The sequence below is a fragment of the Delphinapterus leucas genome, chromosome X, assembly GCF_059928025.1.
Source record: "Delphinapterus leucas isolate spDelLeu-1000000601 "Yukka" chromosome X, BTC_Dleu_Yukka2, whole genome shotgun sequence".
Lineage (NCBI taxonomy): Eukaryota > Metazoa > Chordata > Mammalia > Artiodactyla > Monodontidae > Delphinapterus > Delphinapterus leucas.
In genome coordinates this window covers 30,143,525-30,163,891 of record NC_143150.1, presented here as the reverse complement: position 1 = coordinate 30,163,891, position 20,367 = coordinate 30,143,525, and the positions used below count along the sequence as shown (strand labels likewise).

General features: G+C 42.5%; 1 protein-coding gene across 1 annotated transcript in view; it reads left to right on the top strand.

Annotated features, from left to right (window-relative positions):
* SLC25A43 (solute carrier family 25 member 43) overlaps positions 1 to 20,139 on the top strand; it is a 43,804-nt gene extending 23,665 nt beyond the window's left edge. The window contains exons 4-5 of the mRNA XM_022562971.3: positions 9,948 to 10,082; positions 10,922 to 20,139. Coding sequence (XP_022418679.1) covers positions 9,948 to 10,082; positions 10,922 to 11,122 — 336 coding nt within the window. The 3' untranslated portion in view covers positions 11,123 to 20,139. The remainder of the gene's footprint in view (positions 1 to 9,947; positions 10,083 to 10,921) is intronic.
* Positions 20,140 to 20,367: the final 228 nt, after the last annotated feature.

Here is a 20,367-nt window from a genome sequence, read left to right as displayed (position 1 = left end):
TCTAATCTAATCAGTACAATTGCTGGCTCCTATGGTAAGAATATATTTAGTTTTGTAAGAAACCACCAAACTGCCTTCCAAAGTAACTGTACCATTTTGCATTCCCACCAGCAATGAATGAGAGTTCCTGTCTCTCCACATCCTCACCAGCATTTGTTGCTATCAGTGTTCTGGATTTTGGCCATTCTAATTGGTGTGTAGTGGTAATTGGGTTGTTTGTTTTCTTATTGTTGAGTTTTAAGAGTTCTTTGTATGTTTTGGATAACGGTCCTTTATCAGATATGACTTTCGCCAATATTTTCTCCTAGTCTGTGGTTTGTCTTCTCATTGTCTTAATTAATGCTCTTTTAAAATTAATATTCTACCTTTTGCATAGGTAACATATGCATATGATACAAAATCCAAAAGGTACAAAGAGTGTCCATTGAAAAGTAAGCCTTCCCCAACCTTTGTCCCTGGGACTCCCAGTTCACTGCAGAGAAAACACTGGTTGTTTCCAGTTTCTTATCCGGTCGTTCCAAAGGTGGTCTGTGTAAAGATACACATAAACGTGCACATTTATGTTCTTTTTGTTTTTAGATAATCAGCAGCATGCTACATACACTCTTCTGCACTGTTTTTTTCACCTAAAAATGTATCTTGGAGATGTCACCTTATCAGTCCAGATGGAGCTGCCACATATTTTTAAATGGTGACATAGTATTCCATAGTCTGATGTACTGTTTCTTTAACCAGCCCCCTATTGATGGACATTTCGATTATTTCCAACTTGCTGCTGTTACTAACAATGCTGCAACAAAAATCCTCGTAACACATCATTTCCCACAGGGGCAAATATATCTGTAGGATAGATTCCTAGAAACAGGATTGCTTTGGTCAAGGGTATATGAGTTTTACATCTTCATAAATATTGTTTAATTATTTCAGAACTCATGGAAAGAATGAACAACCTAAAATGTTGCCTCTGTTGGAAGGACTCTATGGAGTTTATCACAGAAACAATCAAGCACATTGCTTTGAAGCATTTACATTTCATTTCCACCAACTGCAAGTTCGTTCCTCCTTTTCTTCAGTATGTATTAAGCACATACTGGATGCCTGGCATATTGGTAGATTTGGGGGCTAAAACCACATACAAGATAGATAGACATGGTCACTGCCCTCATGGTATTTATAGTCTGTGAGGTGGGGGAGACATGAGAGAAATAATTATACACTAAATCATTACAAACTGTGTCACGTGCCAGGAAAGAGAAGTACAGGGTGACCAAAAGTGTTTACTAGGCTCCTGACTTAGGCTGGAGATCCGGGAAGACTTCTCTGAAGAAGCGCTGTTTAGTCTGATTAGTAAGAGAGACTTAGCTAGGCAGAGGGAACGGCAGATTTGAAGTCCTGGGGGCAGGAAGGAGCCTTGAGTGGGACCAACAGCATGGATTAGAGGAGCAAGAAAGGGCCTTCAAGTTCATTTAGTTCCAGTCTCCTTAACTGACGTGTGAGGAAACTGAGGTTCAATGCACTACAGGACTTGGTCAAGGTTATGCAGATCGTGGCAGAGCCAGGACTAGGACCCGGCTTTCTCAGATGATGTCTGCCGCAGAATGCTGCATGCCCACACTGGCAGCTGCAGATCTGAACTAGACGCCATGGGATAGTTGCCTGGGTTTGTGTGGAGGGAGGATTTAACTTCAGAGCCTTGTAGCTAGTAACCTGACATGTTTTGTGTGTCTTTGCTAGGAAGATACGGTTCGGGCAAATGGCGGTCTAGCGTTCTAGTCTACTGGGTTGGTTTAGTCTTCAGTATACTTTTCTCCAAGTTTTGGTTTTTAATTTTTTTGGGGGGTTGGGGATTTTTTTTTTTATTTGGCCATGCTGAGCAGCTTATGGGATCTTAGTTCCCTGACCAGGGATCAAACCTGCACTCTCGGCAGGGAAAGCGCAGAGTCCTAACCACTGGACCACCAGGGAATTCCCTCTTCTCCAAGTTTAAATACTAAATAATAATGATAATGGTGGTTACTATATGTCAAATGCTGTTCTAAGCACCTTACGTATGTTTCATTTAATCTTGACAACAATCCTATAAGGTAGGTGTTATTATTATTGTCCCATTTTACAGATGAGGAAATTGAGGTTCAGGAAGGTCGAGGCATTTGCTCAAAGTCCCAGAGCTAGTAAGTGGCAAGGTGAGGTCTCCGTCTAAGCAGTCTGGCCTCAGGACCCGTGTGCTTTCCCCAGGCGTTCTCACCGTCAGCAGCAGATCGATGGGCTCAGGTCTCAGCCTGAGCTGCCTTGTGCAATGGAGGGCCTACACCAGTGATCCTCAACCTGTCCGCATATCAGACTCATGTGAGGAGCTTGCCAAAAATGCTCACGTCCAGACCTCGCCCTAGGTCAGTTAAATCTCAGTCTCTGTGGGTGGATCCCAATCACTGATGGTTTTGAAAAGCTTCCCTGTTTCGTCTAACATGCAGCTAAAGGTTGAAAAGCACTGCTGTGTAGCCTTACCATTCCTTCTTTCTTTGGGGGTATTTTAGTTGGAGCTGCTGTAACAGAAATCCATAGACTTGCTGGCTTAAACAACAAGCACTTATTTCTCACAGTTCTGGAGGCTGGGAAGTCCAGGATCAAGGTGCCAGCAGATTTGGTGTCTGGTGAGAACCCACTTCCAGTTTGCAAATGGCCACTTTTTTGCTGTGTTTCCTCCATGGTGGAGTGAGAGACATTATCTCTCTTGTGTGTCTCCTTATAAGGGCACAAATCCCACTCATGACAGCTCCACCCTCATGACCTAATCACCTCCCAGAGGCCCTCACCTCCAAATACCATCACAGTGGGGGTTAGGGCTTCAACATATGAACTTTGGGGGTGCACAGACATTTAGTCCAAGGGGCAACCAGCAATATGGTTTGCCTTTGTGATCTGGGTATCTGTTTAGTATGACGCTTGTAGAGGCATTTATTCATACCACACCATGAGCTCCAGTCTTAGCATAAAGAAATCATTTGGTGTGCATGCTGTGGCACTCACATCCAAGGACGATGTGTGGAAACGAGTCTGTCGAGAGCTGAGGTAGTCATCTCAGTCCTGGGCATCAGGAAACAGTGTAGCTTAGTGGGGTAGAGCTTGAATCTGAGTCGAACAGACCCAAATTCAGGTTGATGCTTTTTTTCATACAGTCTGTGATTTGGGAGATTTATCCTTTCTTGGGCTCCATTTTGCCATCTGTAAACTTGGGCTAATAAGATAATACTTCCTATTGCATGGGGCTTCTGTGAGGATTAAACGAGCTGGTACATGTCAAATGCTCAGTGTAACGCCTGGCACCTAACACTCTGTAAATATTGGCCATTATTTTACTTCATGGCCATCCATGTGGCTTACTTGAGCCTGGTCACGGGTAAACAGTTGTATTTGGGAAAAACTACTAGTGACACTGATATTAAGGGGAATTTTGTTTGACATTTAATGAGTGCCCAGTATGTGCAATGAAGGGTATTAGACCCCAAAGAGCTAGGACAGTGAGGGAGGCCTAGTGCCTGCTCCCATGAGCTTGCTGGCTGCCAGCCCAGAAATTGCACCCAGATAACTCATACCAGGTAGCCTGGACCACAGCAGAGGTCTAACCAATAACTAAGGGAGCACAAAACAGGAAAAGAACCTCGATTCAAACAAAGAAGCTATAAACTAATTATAAGGCAATCAGGAAATGTGAACACTGATTAGATACATGATGATATTAAGGAAATATCATAGGTGTGGTAATGGTATTATATATTTCTATATATGTAATATACTTTATTTTATATTTTAGAGAAGAAGCCATTGTATTTTCGAGGAACATAACTAAATTTAAATTAAACAGATAAATTAAAATTATGTCTTGCAAGGGATAGAGATGTAAAAAGATTGTCAATACACTGCTAATTGTTGAAGCTGGGTGGTGGAACTTTCCATTCATTTTACTAGCCTCTCCACTTTTGTATATGTTTGATATTTTCCACAATAAAAAGTGTTTTTAAAAAAAAAAACAGGGACTTCCCTGGCGGTCCAGTGGTTAGGACTCTGCACTTCCACTGCAGGGGGCATGGGTTTGATCCCTGGACGGGGAACTGAGATCCTGCATGCCGCATGGCGCAGCCAAAAAACAAACAAAAAAACAAAAAAACACAGAGAGAGGTAAATTTCAAGAAAAGGAGGGAAGGAGACAAAGGAAGAGGGAGCAAGGAAACAAGCAGTTCCAATCACAGCATCAAGAAGTTTCAAGATAAGGTGGCATCTGACGTGGACCCGGGTGAGGAGAATTTTGCCCATCAGAAAAAGTATACGTAATGTTCAGGAGGTAATGGGTGTGACTGGATGTAGGGTTCCTGGGGTGGGGGTAGGTATTAGTCAAGGTTCTCCAGAGAAACAGAACCCATAGGATGTATATATGGGGAGAGAGAGAGAGAGAGAGAGAGAGAGAGAGAGAGAGAGGGAGAGAGATGGATTTTAGTTACTTGGCTCACGTCTGAAATCTGCATGGTAGGCCAGCAGACTGGAGATGTTGCAGTTCAAGTCCAAAGGCAGACTGCAGGCAGAATTCCCTCTTTCTCCGGGCACCTCAGTCTTTTTGCCTCTTAAGGCCTTCAACTAACTGGATGAGGCCCACCCACATTATGAAGGGTAATTTGCTTTACTCAAAGTCTAGTGATTCTTTTTCTTTTAATTGAAATATAGCTGATTTACAATGTTGTGTTAGTTTCAGGTGTACAACAAAGTGATTCTGTTTTATATATCTTCTTTTTCAGATTCTTTTTCCTTATAGGTTATTACAAAATATTGAGTATAGCTCCTTGTTGGTTATCTATTTTATATACGGTAGTATGTATATGTTAATCCCAAACTCCTAATTTATCAAATTAACAAAGTCTAGTGATTTAAATGTTAATCTCATCTACAAAATACCTTTACAGTAACATCCAGACTGGTATTTAACCAAATAGCTGGGTACTGACGGCGGCCTAGCCAAGTTGACACATGAAACTAACCATCACGGGGTGATAGTGGGAAATGATACTGGGAAGACAGGTGGGGGCCAAACTGTAGAGAGTTTCGAATTCTGTTTTCTTTGGAAAACACTCCTTCTGGAAGCCTTTCTTTGGAAAACTGGGGGTTGGTGAAGGTGTCAAAGCAAAGCAATGACAGCATCTGACGAGTTTTGAGCGGTACCTGGCTGCTGTGTGCAGGATGGATCGGAGAGGGCAGAGACTGGAAACGAAGGGATGGCTAAGCAAAGTCTGGTCGTCACTCAAGAGAGATGAGAGGTACTGGCAGTGGAGCTGAAAAGTGTCTGAAGCATAGAATGTAATGCAGCAAGGGAACAGGAGATCAGACTGAGAAGCAGGCAGAGACCAGGTCATGGAGGGCCTGGTAAGCCAGATGAAAGAGTCTGGACTTCATTCTGAGGGCAACAGGGGCACCCTGAAGAGTTGAAGTCAAGGAGTAACCAGATCAGATCACCCTGGCCACCCTGTGGGGAATAAGGGCAGGTAGACGAGCTAGCAGCGGTTGTGGTGAAGGTGAAAGATGATGTCGCTTGGACAAGGGCAATGATAGTGGGAAGAAAGAAAAGTGGACAGATTTGGGATACATTTGGAGCACTGGAACTAGCTGGTGAGAGATGAGATAGCAGAAGGTGAGAGATGAAGAGAACTTAAGGGTGACTCCAGTTTGAGGCCTGATCAAATAGGTCAACGGCGGTGCCATGTCCTGACATGAGGACAGCTAGAGACAGTCAGCGTTGGGGTGGAGTTCTGAGCAGGACATATAAAGTTTGAGGTGTTTGTTAGACTTTCGAGTGGAGATGTCAAGTAGATAGTCGGTTACACGATCCTGTGGCTCAGAGGAGAGAGGCGGGCAGAGAAGAACAGAAAGAAGGCCAGTGCAGTTGGAGTGTAGTATGTGAGCAAAGAGAGTGACACAAAATGAAACTGAAAATATGTACGGGGGCAGGTCACTCAGGGCCTGAGCCTTTGAGTCATGTGCTACAGCCATCTCCTACTGGCTCAGGAGAGCTGATTATTAAATTGCAGCAAATTTGGGAGCTGGTTGACCTCACAGTTGGTAGCCTGCAATCTGCCACGGTGGGAGCATTTACACCATTGAGGTCAGCAAATGCTACAACTCAGGGCTTCCCCCGCCCACAGAACCAGCTGTTAAATATTTACCACTATATTACCACTGTAGCTTACAGACAACAGTAAGAAATTTATATTTTATCCTAAGTGGCTTTAATAAAGCCATTAAAATATTTTAAGCAGGTGAATAAAATGCGTTGATTTTTTTTTAAATCACTCTAGCCGCTCTACAGGGAGGGAGGGCAAGGAGTATCAAACTTTTTATGTCCCAAGGAGACTACTAAGGAAGCTGCTGCGGTGGTCCATGTGAGCACTGATGGTGGCTTGGTGGTGAAGGTGGAGTGAAGGAAAGACATTTGGAAGATTGTTAGGGTCCTAAGATTGACTACAGATGGCCCCCGATTCATCACAAATTGATTATAACTGACCTGTCATATAACTCACGTATATGAGTTATACAGGAGTTAGACACTTGGTTAGTGTCTTCTGTTTTAGTTGTGGTAGGGGGTCTCAGGTGGCAAAATTATTACCTTGACTCATGACTGGGGGCTTTTTGCAGTTTTACTGGAAACCGGCAGAAAATAAATCAATAATATTATCTCATAGCAGAATAAGACGGTTAATTTCCTACATGAACACAATCTCCATTTTTCAATATTTCAGTCTTACAGTAGCAGGAGGAGCTTCAAATCTTGTGATTAGGCTGATTCTTTCTAAGGGAAAGGAGGCTTAATATCTGTTTGACAGCAGTTCTTTCTCGATGGGGCAAGAAGGGAAGGAGGCCGAGTCGGAACAGTGCTACGTTAAATGCTTTAAAATAAGACATTCGCCAAAGTCCCCTGACCATTTTGGTTCCTGTAACTCCAGGCTGGAGACTCAGCTTGTTCATTTCATATCCTGTTTCTCATACTCTGGTCTGTGCTTGGTTGTTACTGTACCTCAAAGGGAAGGCCAAACCCCAAAGTTCACCCTTCGCCCTGATGGAGGACAGAAATCCCTTTTCCTACGGAGCTGAACTTCTAGTTGGGGGTAGGAGCAGACCAGTAAAGAAAGTAAATAATTACACCAACTATTAAAAGGCAGGGAAAAGATACAGGTCTGGTCAGAATCAGTTCCGTGAAGTCATGGAGACAGATGCCACAGTGAGTGGGGAGGTGGGAAGGGCTGTGCCTCAGCAGGTGAATGGATAACCAAACATCCACACGATACGATACGACTCAGCAATAAAGAAGAAACTAGTGATGAACACAGCATGGCGACTCTCAAAGGCATCGTGCTGAGTGAAAGAAGCCCGTCTCAAAAAAGTTACATGCTGTATGTTTCCATTTATATGACATTCTCAGAGGGCAAAACTATAGGGACAGAACAGATCAGTGGCTGCCCGGGGCTGGGGGTGACGTTGATCATAAAGGGGCAACACAGGAGCATTCTGGGGGCTGATGGAGCAGTTCTGTATCCTGATTGTGAGGGTGGTCACACAGATCTATACATGTGTTAAAACTCATATAACTAACTCTACACCGAAACAAGGTAACTTTACTGTATGTTACTTTGGGAATGAGATTGGGCAGTGTCTATAGGACAAAGATTGGAGGAAGGGGTCATTTTTAATTTGGGAGGGACTTGAGTTTATTCCTCTGCTAGGGGGGAAAATCAGGTCTCTTGGGAAAGGTGCCCAAGAGGAATTCAAAGGTGTGAGATCCAGGGCACCAGTGGGAAGAAAAGATCATCTATTTTCCCTATGAACTGGGAGGCAGGGTCGCCTGTCTAGGGCGGAGGACACGGTGTGGCGTGCGGGGCGTTGAGGGATGTGGTAAGGTTGGGAAGAGCCACTGTGAGGAATGGGAAAGGATGCTTCCAGGGCTCGCTCTGCAGTATGAGGATCCAGCAGAGGTTAGAGACCTCAAAGCTTTGGTGGCACCGACCTGCCCCTTTGTGGATTCACGTTCAGCGGCTTGGAGCAGAGAAGGGGTTGGTGGGGAGGGGGGCATGGAGATCAGCTGAAAGGCAAAGGATTTTGAGACTAGGAACAAAAAAAGAAGAGCTGGGAGGACAAAAAAAGAGGACCGTGAAGCCAGCAGGGAAGTGGTGGCCTGGGAGACAAGGGAGAGGGCGTGTGACTAGAGGGGTTAGTGATCTGAACGATGGTGGTTAAGAGGCATCAGGGAGGGGCTTCCCTGGTGGCGCAGTGGTTGAGAGTCCGCCTGCCGATGCAGGGGACGCGGGTTCGTGCCCCGGTCCGGGAGGATCCCACATGCCGGGAGGATCCCACATGCCGTGGAGCAGCTGGGCCCGTGAGCCATGGCCGTTGAGCCTGCGTGTCCGGAGCCTGTGCTCCACAACGGGAGAGGCCACAGCAGTGAGAGGCCCACATACCTCAAAAAAAAAAAAAAAAAAAAAAAGAGGCATCAGGGAGCGGGGCAGCTGGATGGATGAGGACACTGGTCCGAGCAGTTCAGAAGTGGAGACAGAGGACTAATAGGTCAGGTAAGGGATTTGATTGATATTTAGAATAATTTCTACATAATAGTAATAGCAGCACTAGCTCATATTTATTGATCCTTTCCATGTGCCTGACACCGCTGAGTGCTTTGCAGGCACATCTCATTCATTCTCACAGCAGATACTATTCTTATTTTCCAAATAACGAAACTGAGTCTCAAAAAGGTTAGGTGAGTTGCCCAGGGTCACATGGCCAGTAAGTAAGTGGGGCAGCCATGGGCTAGAATCCAGCCTGTCCGACTCCAGAGTTTATGCTTTTCCAACTCTTATACTCTACTGCCTCTCCCACATGGAAGGGCTTGATTCCATTGCAATAAAATGCTATACTAGCCTCAGCTAGACATTTCAGAAACTAACCAAAGTAGGTGCGTAGCTTGAGGTAAACTTGTCACCATTTCTGAAAGCCAGCTATGAGGGGCTGTCCCCCTCACAGTGAACAAATAGAGTCCATTTGCATATAGATGGTATAGTGAAAAGTTATTTCATCTGATCGTAAAATTGTTTTTCTAAAGGACAAAAAAGTTACTCTCAAAGATGGGGCATTTTGGTGGTCAGTCAGGATGGTACTGGGGGTGATGATGAAATCCATGGGGTGGCCAAAGGGGTGTAAAGGTGAGGATCACTGAAGGTCCAGAAACTAGGTATGGGAAGGCTTGTGACTACAGATGCCGAAGTTCCCTACGACGGTGGTGAGTCTGGAAGATGGTGAGCTACCAGGTGTCACAGGCCTCAGTGAATGTGAAAGAGTGGCCAGGAGGCCAGTAGCTGAGAGCAGGGACCAGGATTGTGGTTCAGTGGCACGAGCCCCAGCTGAGAGCTTTTGGCATGAGAGCAGCAGAGTCAGGGTCTGGGAACAGAAAGAGGGAGCTGGAAGAATGCCCTGCCCTCTGCTCCCCAGCCTGGAACATCTGTGATGTGGGGAGATGAGCAGTGCCCACTTGAGAACTTCACAGAGGAGGAATCGGTTAAGACAAGGAAACAGAAGTCACTTAAGAAAAGATGAAGGGCCTGAGAGGTGTCTACTGCATCCAACGGGCATAGTTTGGGAGGCAAGGCAATGTTAAGTGTGAAGTTGAGTCCATCCCAAATGGCTGCTTCCTTCCAAGAAAAAATAGCCACAAATATGTGAATGGGGTGTCATGGCTTTACTGCATGTTAATATTCATTCTAAGCCCACGCAACAGGTAGAGCCTCGTGGCAGCCATTCTTTATCATCATCTTGGCCAGGACATTGCATCCAGAGCCCAGACTTGAGACCTTGACTACTTGACTAGAACCATTATTTCCCAGTGGCTAAATCACCTCATCCCATCTTCTGTTTCCTGCCAGGCTCAGAGCTCCTACCTTCCCCACTGTGGAGGAGTAGATGTCCATTTCTCAGGAGCAGTGGACTGCTTCCGGCAGATAGTGAAAGCCCAAGGGGTCCTGGGGCTCTGGAATGGATTGACAGCCAACTTACTGAAGGTGAGAGGAGTGGTGAGTCTACTGCTTGTCTGCCTCTTTCACTTCTACCCTGTTCTGTGCCTTTGATGCTCCCCCTACAGTTTGCCTGGAAACAACTCCTCTAGCGCAATGCAGGCTGGTTGTCAGCCCTGGAGAGTGGGAACCCTGTGCAGTGTTGGGGCATCTGACACCCCATCCCAGAGGAGCTGAGCATTTAGTGTAAAGGTTCCCAACATGTAGGTTCATGGACTCCAAAGGGAACTTAACCCCCTATCCTAAAATTGTATGCAAAAATGTGTCTATATGGGCATCTGTGCATCCCTCTGCAGAGAGGATCCATAACTTTCATTATTTTCCCAAAGAACTCCATAACCAAAAAAAAAAAAAAAGTTAAGAACTGTGGACTAACCTTGGACTAACCTTGATGCAAAGTGATTCCTGATTCCAATCAAGACAAGCACATGTTGGGAATTCCCTAGCTGTCCAGTGGTTAGGACTCAGTGCTTTCACTGCTGGGCCCAAGTTTGATCCTTGGTTGGGGAACTAAGATCCTGCAAGCCGCGAGGCACAGCCAAAAAAAAGGACAAGCATATGTTGACAGGCAGTGTCAGACTGCCTACATGCATATCAACCCAGACCCAGGCTTCCCCAGGGCGTGCCCTTCAATGGTTCTGCCATTCCTCTCCCCAACCCTCACTGGGCCAGCTTGCATTTTGCCATCTTCCCTGATTCCAGAAAAGAATGACCATGTTGTATTGTCTACAGCCTTTATCTTAGTTTACCCTGATCCAAGTCGATTGCAGACGCATTGATGTTTTCTTTTAAGATTTTAACATGATTTTCATTTTCTTTTTAAACAGATAGTTCCATATTTTGGAGTTATGTTTGGCACCTTTGAGTTCTGCAAGAGAATCTGTCTTTACCAAAATGGTTACATCCTGTCTCCTCTGAGCTATAAATTGACCCCAGGGGTGGATCAGAGTTTGAAGCCCCAGGAATTACGGGAATTGAAGAAGTTTTTCAAAACTGGACAACTAAAGTCTAAAAAACCAACTCTTTAAAACGGAATGGAGCTAGAAGTGCACTGACTGAAGGTGTGTTGCAATCAGAGAGAAATGTAGCCTCAGAATTGTGCACGCGTGGAGTGACAAGAGGGTGCTCCTGTCTGCTGCTCTTGGAAATGAGAAGATTCGGCCATACCTGAGCTCCAAACTGATGGCCCTGTAAACATCTACGCCACCGAGGGTTTCCCAACATGACCGTCGCAGGATGGCATCCCACCAGGTTTTACAACAGAACCTAGCAGTAGTGAAATGTGCAGTTCACACTCTGAATGTAAGTAGGCAATTTACACAACACCAAAAAAGGGCATTGCCATGACTCCTCAGAGCAACATGTAGTTGAAGTGGCTGGGCAGATACCACGCCGGGAGCTCCGCCACAGGCTCACAGCTTACACCAACCCACAGCAGCCTAGTTTCACCCAGATTCACTCCAGGCTTCCTGATACAGTCCTGGAACTCATAATCTTTGCTGACTTCTGAGTGCACACACCATGGTGTAAATTATGCCTTATCAGAAACTAAATGAAAACATTTAACATTTAAAAGTTACCACTGTCGAGGAGGAAAACAAGATGGCAGAGTAGAAGGACGTGCTCTCACTCCCTCTTGCGAGAACACCAGAATCACAACAAGCTGCTGGACGATCATCGACAGAAAGACCCTGGAACTCACCAAAAAAGATACCCCACATCCAAGGACAAAAGAGAAGCCACAATGAGACGGTAGGAGGGGCACAATCACAGTAAAATCAAACCCCATAACTGCTGGGTGGGTGCCTCACAGACTGGAGAACAATTATACCACAGAAGTCCACCCACTGGAGTGGAGGTTCTGAGCCCCACATCAGGCTTCCCAACCTGAGGGTCCGGCAACGGGAGGAGGAATTCCTAGAGAATCAGACTTTGAAGCCTAGTGGGAATTGATTACAGGACTTCGACAGGACTGGGGGAAACAGAGACTCCACTCTTGGAGGGTACACACAAAATAGTGTGTGAATCGGGACCCAGGGGAAGGAGCAGTGACCCCAGGGGAGACTGAACCAGACCTACCTGCTAGTGTTGGAGGGTCTCCTGCAGGGCTGGGGCATGGCTCTGTTTCACGATGGGGACAAGGACACTGGCAGCAGAAGTTCTGGGAAATACTCCTTGGTGTGAGCCCTCCCAGAGTCTGTCATTAGCCCCATCAGAGCCCAGGTAGGCTCCAGTGTTGGCTTGCCTCAGGCCAAACAGCCAACAGGGAGGGAACCCAGCCCCACCCATCAACAGTCAAGTGGATTAAAGTTTTACTGAGCTCTGCCCACCAGAGCAACAGTCAGCTCTACCCACCACCAGTCCCTCCCATCAGGGCACTTAGATAGCTTCATCCACCAGAGGGCAGACAGCAGAAGCAAGAAGAACTACAATCCTGCAGCCTGTGGAACAAAAACCACATTCACAGAAAGATAGACAAGATGAAAAGGCATAGGGCTATATACCAGATGAAGGAACAAGATAAAACCCCAGAAAAACAACGAAATGAAGTGAAGATAGGCAACCTTCCAGAAAAAGAATTCAGAATAATGATAGTGAAGATGATCCAGGACCTCAGAAAAAGAATGGAGGCAAAGATCGAGAAGATGCAAGAAATGTTTAACAAAGACCTAGAAGAATTAAAGAACAAACAAACAGAGATGAACAATACAATAACTGAAATGAAAAATACACTAGAAGGAATCAATAGCAGAATAACTGAGGCAGAAGAACGGATAAGTGACCTGGAAGACAGAATGGTGGATTTCACTGCTGCAGACCAGAATAAAGAAAAAATGAAAAGAAATGAAGACAGCCTAAGAGACCTCTGGGACAACATTAAACGCAACAACATTCGCATTATAGGGGTCCCAGAAGGAGAAGAGAGAGAGAAAGGACCAGAGATAATATTTGAAGAGATTATAGTCGAAAACTTCCCTAACATGGGAAAGGAAATAGCCACCCAAGTGCAGGAAGTGCAGAGAGTCCCATACAGGATAAACCCAAGGAGAAACATGCTGAGACACATAGTAATCAACTTGGCAAAAATTAAAGACAAAGAAAAGTTATTGAAAGCAGCAAGGGAAAAATGACAAATAATATACAAGGGAACTCCCATAAGGTTAACAGCTGATTTCTCAGCAGAAACTCTACAATCCAGAAGGGAGTGGCATGATATACTTAAAGTGATGAAAGGGAATAACCTACAACCAAGATTACTCTACCAAGCAAGGATCTCATTCAGATTTGATGGAGAAATCAAAAGCTTTACAGACAAGCAAACGCTAAGAGAATTCAGCACCACCAAACCAGCTCTACAACAAATGCTAAACGAATTTCTCTAAGTGGGAAAAACAAGAGAAGAAAAGGACCTACAAAAACCCAAAACAATTAAGAAAATGGTCATAGGAATATACATATCAATAATTACCTTAAACATGAATGGATTAAATGCTCCAACCAAAAGACACAGGCTTGCTGAATGGATATAAAAACAAGACCCATCTATATGCTGTCTACAAGAGACCCACTTCAGACCTAGGGACACATACAGACTGAGAGTGAAGGGATGGAAAGAGATATTCCATGCAAATGGAAATCAAAAGAAAGCTGGAGTAGCTATACTCATATCAGATAAAATAGACTTTAAAATAAAGAATGTTACAATAGACAAGGAAGGACACTACATAATGATCAAGGGGTCAATCCAAGAAGAAGATATAACAATTATAAAAATATATGCACCCAACAAAGGAGCACCTCAATATATAAGGCAACTGCTAACAGCTATAAAAGAGGAAATCAACAGTAACACAATAATAGTGGGGGACTTTAACACCTCACTTACACCAATGGACAGATCATCCAAACAGAAAATTAATAAGGAAACACAAGCTTTAAATGACACAATAGACCAGATAGATTTAATTGATATTTATAGGACATTCCATCCAAAAACAGCAGATTACACTTTCTTCTCAAGTGCGCACGGAACGTTCTCCAGCATAGATCACATCTTGGGTCACAAATCAAGCCTCAGTAAATTTCATAAAATTGAAATCATATCAAGCATCTTTTCTGACCACAACGCTATGAGATTAGAAATCAATTACAGGGAAAAAAATGTAAAAAACAAACACATGGAGGCTAAACAATATGTTACTAGATAACCAAGAGATCACTGAAGAAATCAAAGAGGAAATCAAAAACTACCTAGAGACAAATGACAATGAAAACACGACGATCCAAAACCTATGGAATGCAGAAAAAGCAGTTCTAAGAGGGAAGTTTATAGCTATACAAGCCTACGTCAAGAAACAAGAAAAATCTCAAGTAAACAATCTAACCTTACACCTAAAGGAACTAGAGAAAGAAGAACAAACAAAACCCAAAGTTAGCAGAAGGAAAGAAGTCATAAAAATCAGAGCAGAAATAAATGAAATAGAAACAAAGAAAACACTAGCAAAGATCAATAAAACTAAAAGCTGGTTCTTTGAGAAGATAAACAAAATTGATAAACCATTAGCCAGACTCATCAAGAAACAGAGGGAGAGGACTCAAATCAATAAAATTAGAAATGAAAAAGGAGAAGTTACAACAGACACCGCAGAAATACAAAGCATCCTAAGAGGGTACTACAAGCAACTCTATGCCAAAAAATTGGACAACCTGGAAGAAATGGACAAATTCTTAGAAAGGTATAACCTTCCAAGACTGTACTAGGAAGAAACAGAAAATATGAACAGACCAATCACAAGTAATGAAATTGAAACTGTGATTAAATATCTTCCAACACGGGCTTCCCTGGTGGTGCAGTGGTTGAGAGTCCACCTGCTGATGCAGGGGACAGATGTTCGTGCCCCGGTCTGGGAAGATCCCACATGCCACAGAGTGGCTAGGCCCATGAGCCATGGCTGCTGAGCCTGCACGTCTGGAACGTGTGCTCTACAACGGGAGAGGCCACAACAGTGAGAGGCCCGCGTACCACAAAAAAAAAAAAAAAAAAAAAATCTTCCAACAAACAAAAGTCCAGGACCAGATGGCTTCACAGGTGAATTCTCTCAAACATTTAGAGAAGAGCTAACACCCATCCTTCTCAAACTCGTCCAAAAAATTGCAGAGGAAGGAACACTCCCAAACTCATTCTATGAGGCCACCATCACCCTGATAGTAAAACCAGACAAAGATACTACAAAAAAAGAAAATTACAGACCAGTATCACTGATGAATATAGATGCAAAAATCCTCAACAAAATACTAGCAAATAGAATCCAACAACACATTGAAAGGATCATACACCATGATCAAGTGGGATTTATCTCAGGGATGCAAGGATTCTTCAGTATATGCAAATCAATCAATGTGATACACCATATTAACAAATTGAAGATAAAAACCATATGATATCTCAATAGATGCAGAAAAAGCTTTAGACAAAGTTCAACACCCATTTATGATAAAAACTCTCCAGAAAGTGGGCATAGAGGGAACCTACCTCAACATAATAAAGGCCATATACGACAAACCCACAGCAAACTTCATTCTCAATGGTGAAAAACTGAAAGCATTTCCTCTAAGATCAGGAACAACACAAGGATGTCCACTCTCACCACTATTATTCAACATAGTTTTGGAAGTCCTAGCCATGGCAATCAGAGAAGAAGAAGAAATAAAAGGAATACAAATTGGAAACGAAGAAGTAAAACTGTCACTGTTTGCAGATGACATGATACTATACATAGCGAATCCTAAAAATGCCACCAGAAAACTACGAGAGCTAATCAATGAATTTGGTAAAGTATCAGGATACAAAATTAATGCACAGAGATCTCTTGCATTCCTATACACTAATGATGAAAAATCTGAAAGAGAAATTATGGAAACACTCCCATTTACCATTGCAACAAAAAGAATAAAATACCTAGGAATAAACCTACCTAGGGAGACAAAAGACCCATTTGCAGAAAACTATAAGACACTGATGAAAGAAATTAAAGATGATACAAACAGATGGAGAGATATACCATGTTCTTGGATTGGAAGAATCAACATTGTGAAAATGACTATACCACCCAAAGCAATCTACAGATTCAATGCAATCCCTATCAAATTTTTTACAGAACTCTGTTCCGTAATGACATTTTTTACGGAACTATAACAAATCATCTTAAAATTTGTATGGAGACACAAAAGACCCTGAATAGCCAAAGCAGTCTTGAGGGAAAAAAACGGAGCTGGAGGAATCAGACTCCCTTACTTCAGACTATACTACAAAGCTACGTTAACCAAGACAATATGGTACTGGCACAAAAACAGAAACATAGATCAATGGAGCAAGATAGAAAGCCCAGAGATAAACCCACACACCTATGGTCAACCAATCTATGACAAAGGAGGCAAAGATATACAATGGAGAAAAGACAGTCTCTTCAATAAGTGGTGCTGGGAAAACTGGACAGCTACATGTAAAAGTATGAAATTAGAACATTCCCTAACACCATACACAAAAATAAACTCAAAATGGATTCGAGACCTAAATGTAAGACTGGACACTATAGAACTCTCAGAGGAAAACATAGGAAGAACACACTTTGACATAAATCACAGCAAGATCTTTTTTGATCCACCTCCTAGAGTAATGGAAATAAAAACAAAAATAAATGGGACCTAATGAAACTTCAAAGCTTTTGCACAGCAAAGGAAACCATAAACAAGACGAAAAGACAACCCTCAGAATGGGAGAGAATATTTGCAAATGAATCAACGGACAAAGGATTAATCTCCAAAATATATGAACAGCTCATGCAGCTCAATATTAAAGAAACAAACAACCCAATCCAAAAATGTACAGAAGACCGAAATAGACATTTCTCCAAAGAAGACATACAGATGGCCAAGAAGCACATGAAAAGCTGCCCAACATTACTCATTATTAGAGAAATGCAAATCAAAACTACAATGAGGTATCACCGCACACCAGTTAGAATGAATATCATCAGAAAATCTGCAAACAAATGCTGGAGAGTGTGTGGAGTAAAGGGAACCCTCTTGCACTGTTGTTGGGAATGTAAATTGGTACAGGCACTATGGGGAACAGTATGGAGGTTCCTTAAAAAACTACAAATAGAATTACCATATGATCCATCAATCCCACTACTGGGCATATACCCAGAGAAAACCATAATTCAAAAAGACACATGCACCCCAGTGTTCATTGCAGCACTATTTACAATAGCCAGGTCATGGAAGCAACCTAAATGCCCATCGACAGACGAATGGATAAAGAAGATGTGGTACATATATACAATGGAATATTACTCAGCCATAAAAAGGAACGAAATTGAGTCATTTGTTGAGACGTGGATGGATCTAGAGACTGTCATACAGAGTGAAGTAAGTCAGAAAGAGAAAAACAAATGTCGTATATCAACGCATGTATGTGGAACCTAGAAAACTGGTACAGAGGAACCAGTTTGCAGGGCAAAATCTGAGACACAGATGTAGAGAACAAACGTATGGACACAAAGGGGGGAAAACCGCGGTGGGGTAGGGATGGTGGTGTGCTGAATTGGGCAATTGGGATTGACATGTATACACTGATGTATATAAAATTGACGACTAATAAGAACCTGCAGTATAAAAAAACAAACCAAAAAAACAACTAATACTAAACTTTCTTTGGGTTATTTGTATGGAAATATGTTAATATAAACGTTTCAGACATTACATGAAATTTCTAAAAATCTTATATGTTCTGGTATAATGTTATAAGTCATAATTCTAGTTATTACTTTAAAATGTATATCTCAGAAATAACTAAATTTCCTTGTCAATTTCATTATTATGAACTTTCATCAAATCTTTAACCTTGGTCATTTTTAAGTCTCTTGTCATTTACAGACAGTTCTGGGTGTACTCTGTTGCCTTCGCAAAAATGTTCCTATAAAAGGGTTTCATCCTCAAGGAATTCATGGAGAAGACTGTGACAAGTACAGGATTCTGGTAACTGACTATACTGCTGAACTGAATGAATAAGTATTTTCAGAACTCTAATGGAAAACTGATGAATTCATAAAAGTGCTAACAAAAGATCAAGATGAAAAAAAATTAATTACATGGGACTGAGTGATGAGGATGATTATAATTTTTGTGACTTTCTGTTTGAATAAAAAAAAAAATCCCACAAGGACTCAGACGCAAAAAATATACAAATCAATTTTCACTGCAAAGTAAAGGAGCTGTTGCAGTGGAGGATTCCTGGACTGAATGTCAGTATTATGACATAGTATGAGTGTGTTTCGTGTTTGGTAATTGCAATCATTGTTGCTTTTGTTGTGGTCATCCATTTACAATGCTTGGTGTCAGTTTATCTCTTGTAAAAATAAAATACACTGTGTGTGTGTGTGAAAAAATAAAAAGTAAAAATGGGGAACTGAGAAAAGAAATAAATTACAAAAAATAAAACAAAAAAACACAAAAGTTACCACTGTCATAGTAGAACCATCCTTCTTTATTTAATTTGAAGCATCCTAGGCTTAGAATCTTGTGTTTCTGGAAGGTAGTTTATACCATGACTGCTTCATCATGCCCCAGAAGACCTTTCAGTTGAAGTCATGTATAGTTCAAGTGGCCTGAATTCTCTGCCTTTTTAACTTGCTTTACAAGCCTACCCTGAAAATAAATTATTTAGTCAACTTATTCTCACAACATGTCCCAGTTGCCTAGAAAGGATCAAATAGAACATTGGATGTACACACATACACATACACACACACACACACACACACACACACACACACACACAAAATGTAACTAAACAAAAAACACTTCCGTCTAATCATCTCTACTAAATTTTTTAAAATCAAATTTCGGGTTTATTCCACCTTGGGGATTCTATGTCAAGTTTATGTAACTGTACCTTTTGAATAGTGCCTATCTATATATTAAAAAACTATCTAATATTAAGTTGTTAATTTATACACACAGAGAGAGAGACTTGCAGTATGTTGAAAGTAATTTTCCCTATTAAATTTATTTTCCAAAGAAAAATGATGTTGGTCATTTATTACTAATCTGAGTTGTAAAACTATGGCTATCTATATATACTGGCCAAAATCTTTAAACTCTTAGAAACCTGTCCTATTGAAATATATCAAAATAACTCATTTTTCCAACCGCTGGGCAGACTGTGTTTTATGGGGAAGAGCAGTTAATACACACATGAAAATCTCATCTGTAACCCAATCTGTTAGAGTTTAGAGGATAGCAAATTCTTAACCCAGAATGAATCGTTCATGTTAGTTACTCTTGATTTTCCTTGAGGTGAACAACTTCTTAAAAAATTCTGAAAGCTGCAAAAAATTATTTTAAAACTCTAGTTCTGTTCCTGAAGTGAACTTCCAGCTCTTTGCATTTTCTCAGAGGTATGAAGGAAGTGTTCTGCTTTTCTGCCTTATGGCTGGCAGTGGGCACCACAAAACTGGGCTAAGTACTTTAGGAGGATTGTAAAGATGTGTGATGCAATATATTTTTTAAAATAAATTTATTTATTTATTTTTGGCTGCGTTGGGTCTTGGTTGCTGCACGCAGCCTTTTTCTAGTTGCGACGAGCAGGGGCTACTCTTCGTTGCAGTGTGTGGGCTTCTCATTGCGGTGGCTTCTCTTGTTGTGGAGCACGGGCTCTAGGCACGCAGGCTTCAGTAGTTGTGGCTCGCAGGCTCTAGAGCGCAGGCTCAGTAGTTGTAGCACACGGGCTTAGTTGCTCCGCGGCATGTGGGGTCTTCCCAGACCAGGGCTCGAACCCGTGTCCCCTGCATTGGCAGGTGGATTCTTAACCACTGCGCCACCAGGGAAGCCTGTGTGATGCAACATTGACCCAAGAGTAACTTATAGCCTTAAGGAACAAAACATACCTATGCATATGAAGTGACTATAATTACAAAGCAAATACAAGCAAGGGCATGATAATGCAGCAACAACTGTTTACAAGATTACCGAGGGGCTCCATATAAACTTAGTGAATCAATAATTAAAGGGATAATCACAGGTGAGAGCAGGCAGTTTGGGAGGGAATGAGTCTTGAACTAAGTTTTGAGGGACGTGAGAGGATAATAGTTGGTGAAGAGTAGGTTGGAGGGAGAGTAGGTTGAAGGTTGAAGGAAGGGTGTACGTGGTGTCTCAGAGGTGGAAGGAAGCAAAAGGTATCTGGAATAAGCTGAGAAGACTGGCTTCGTGC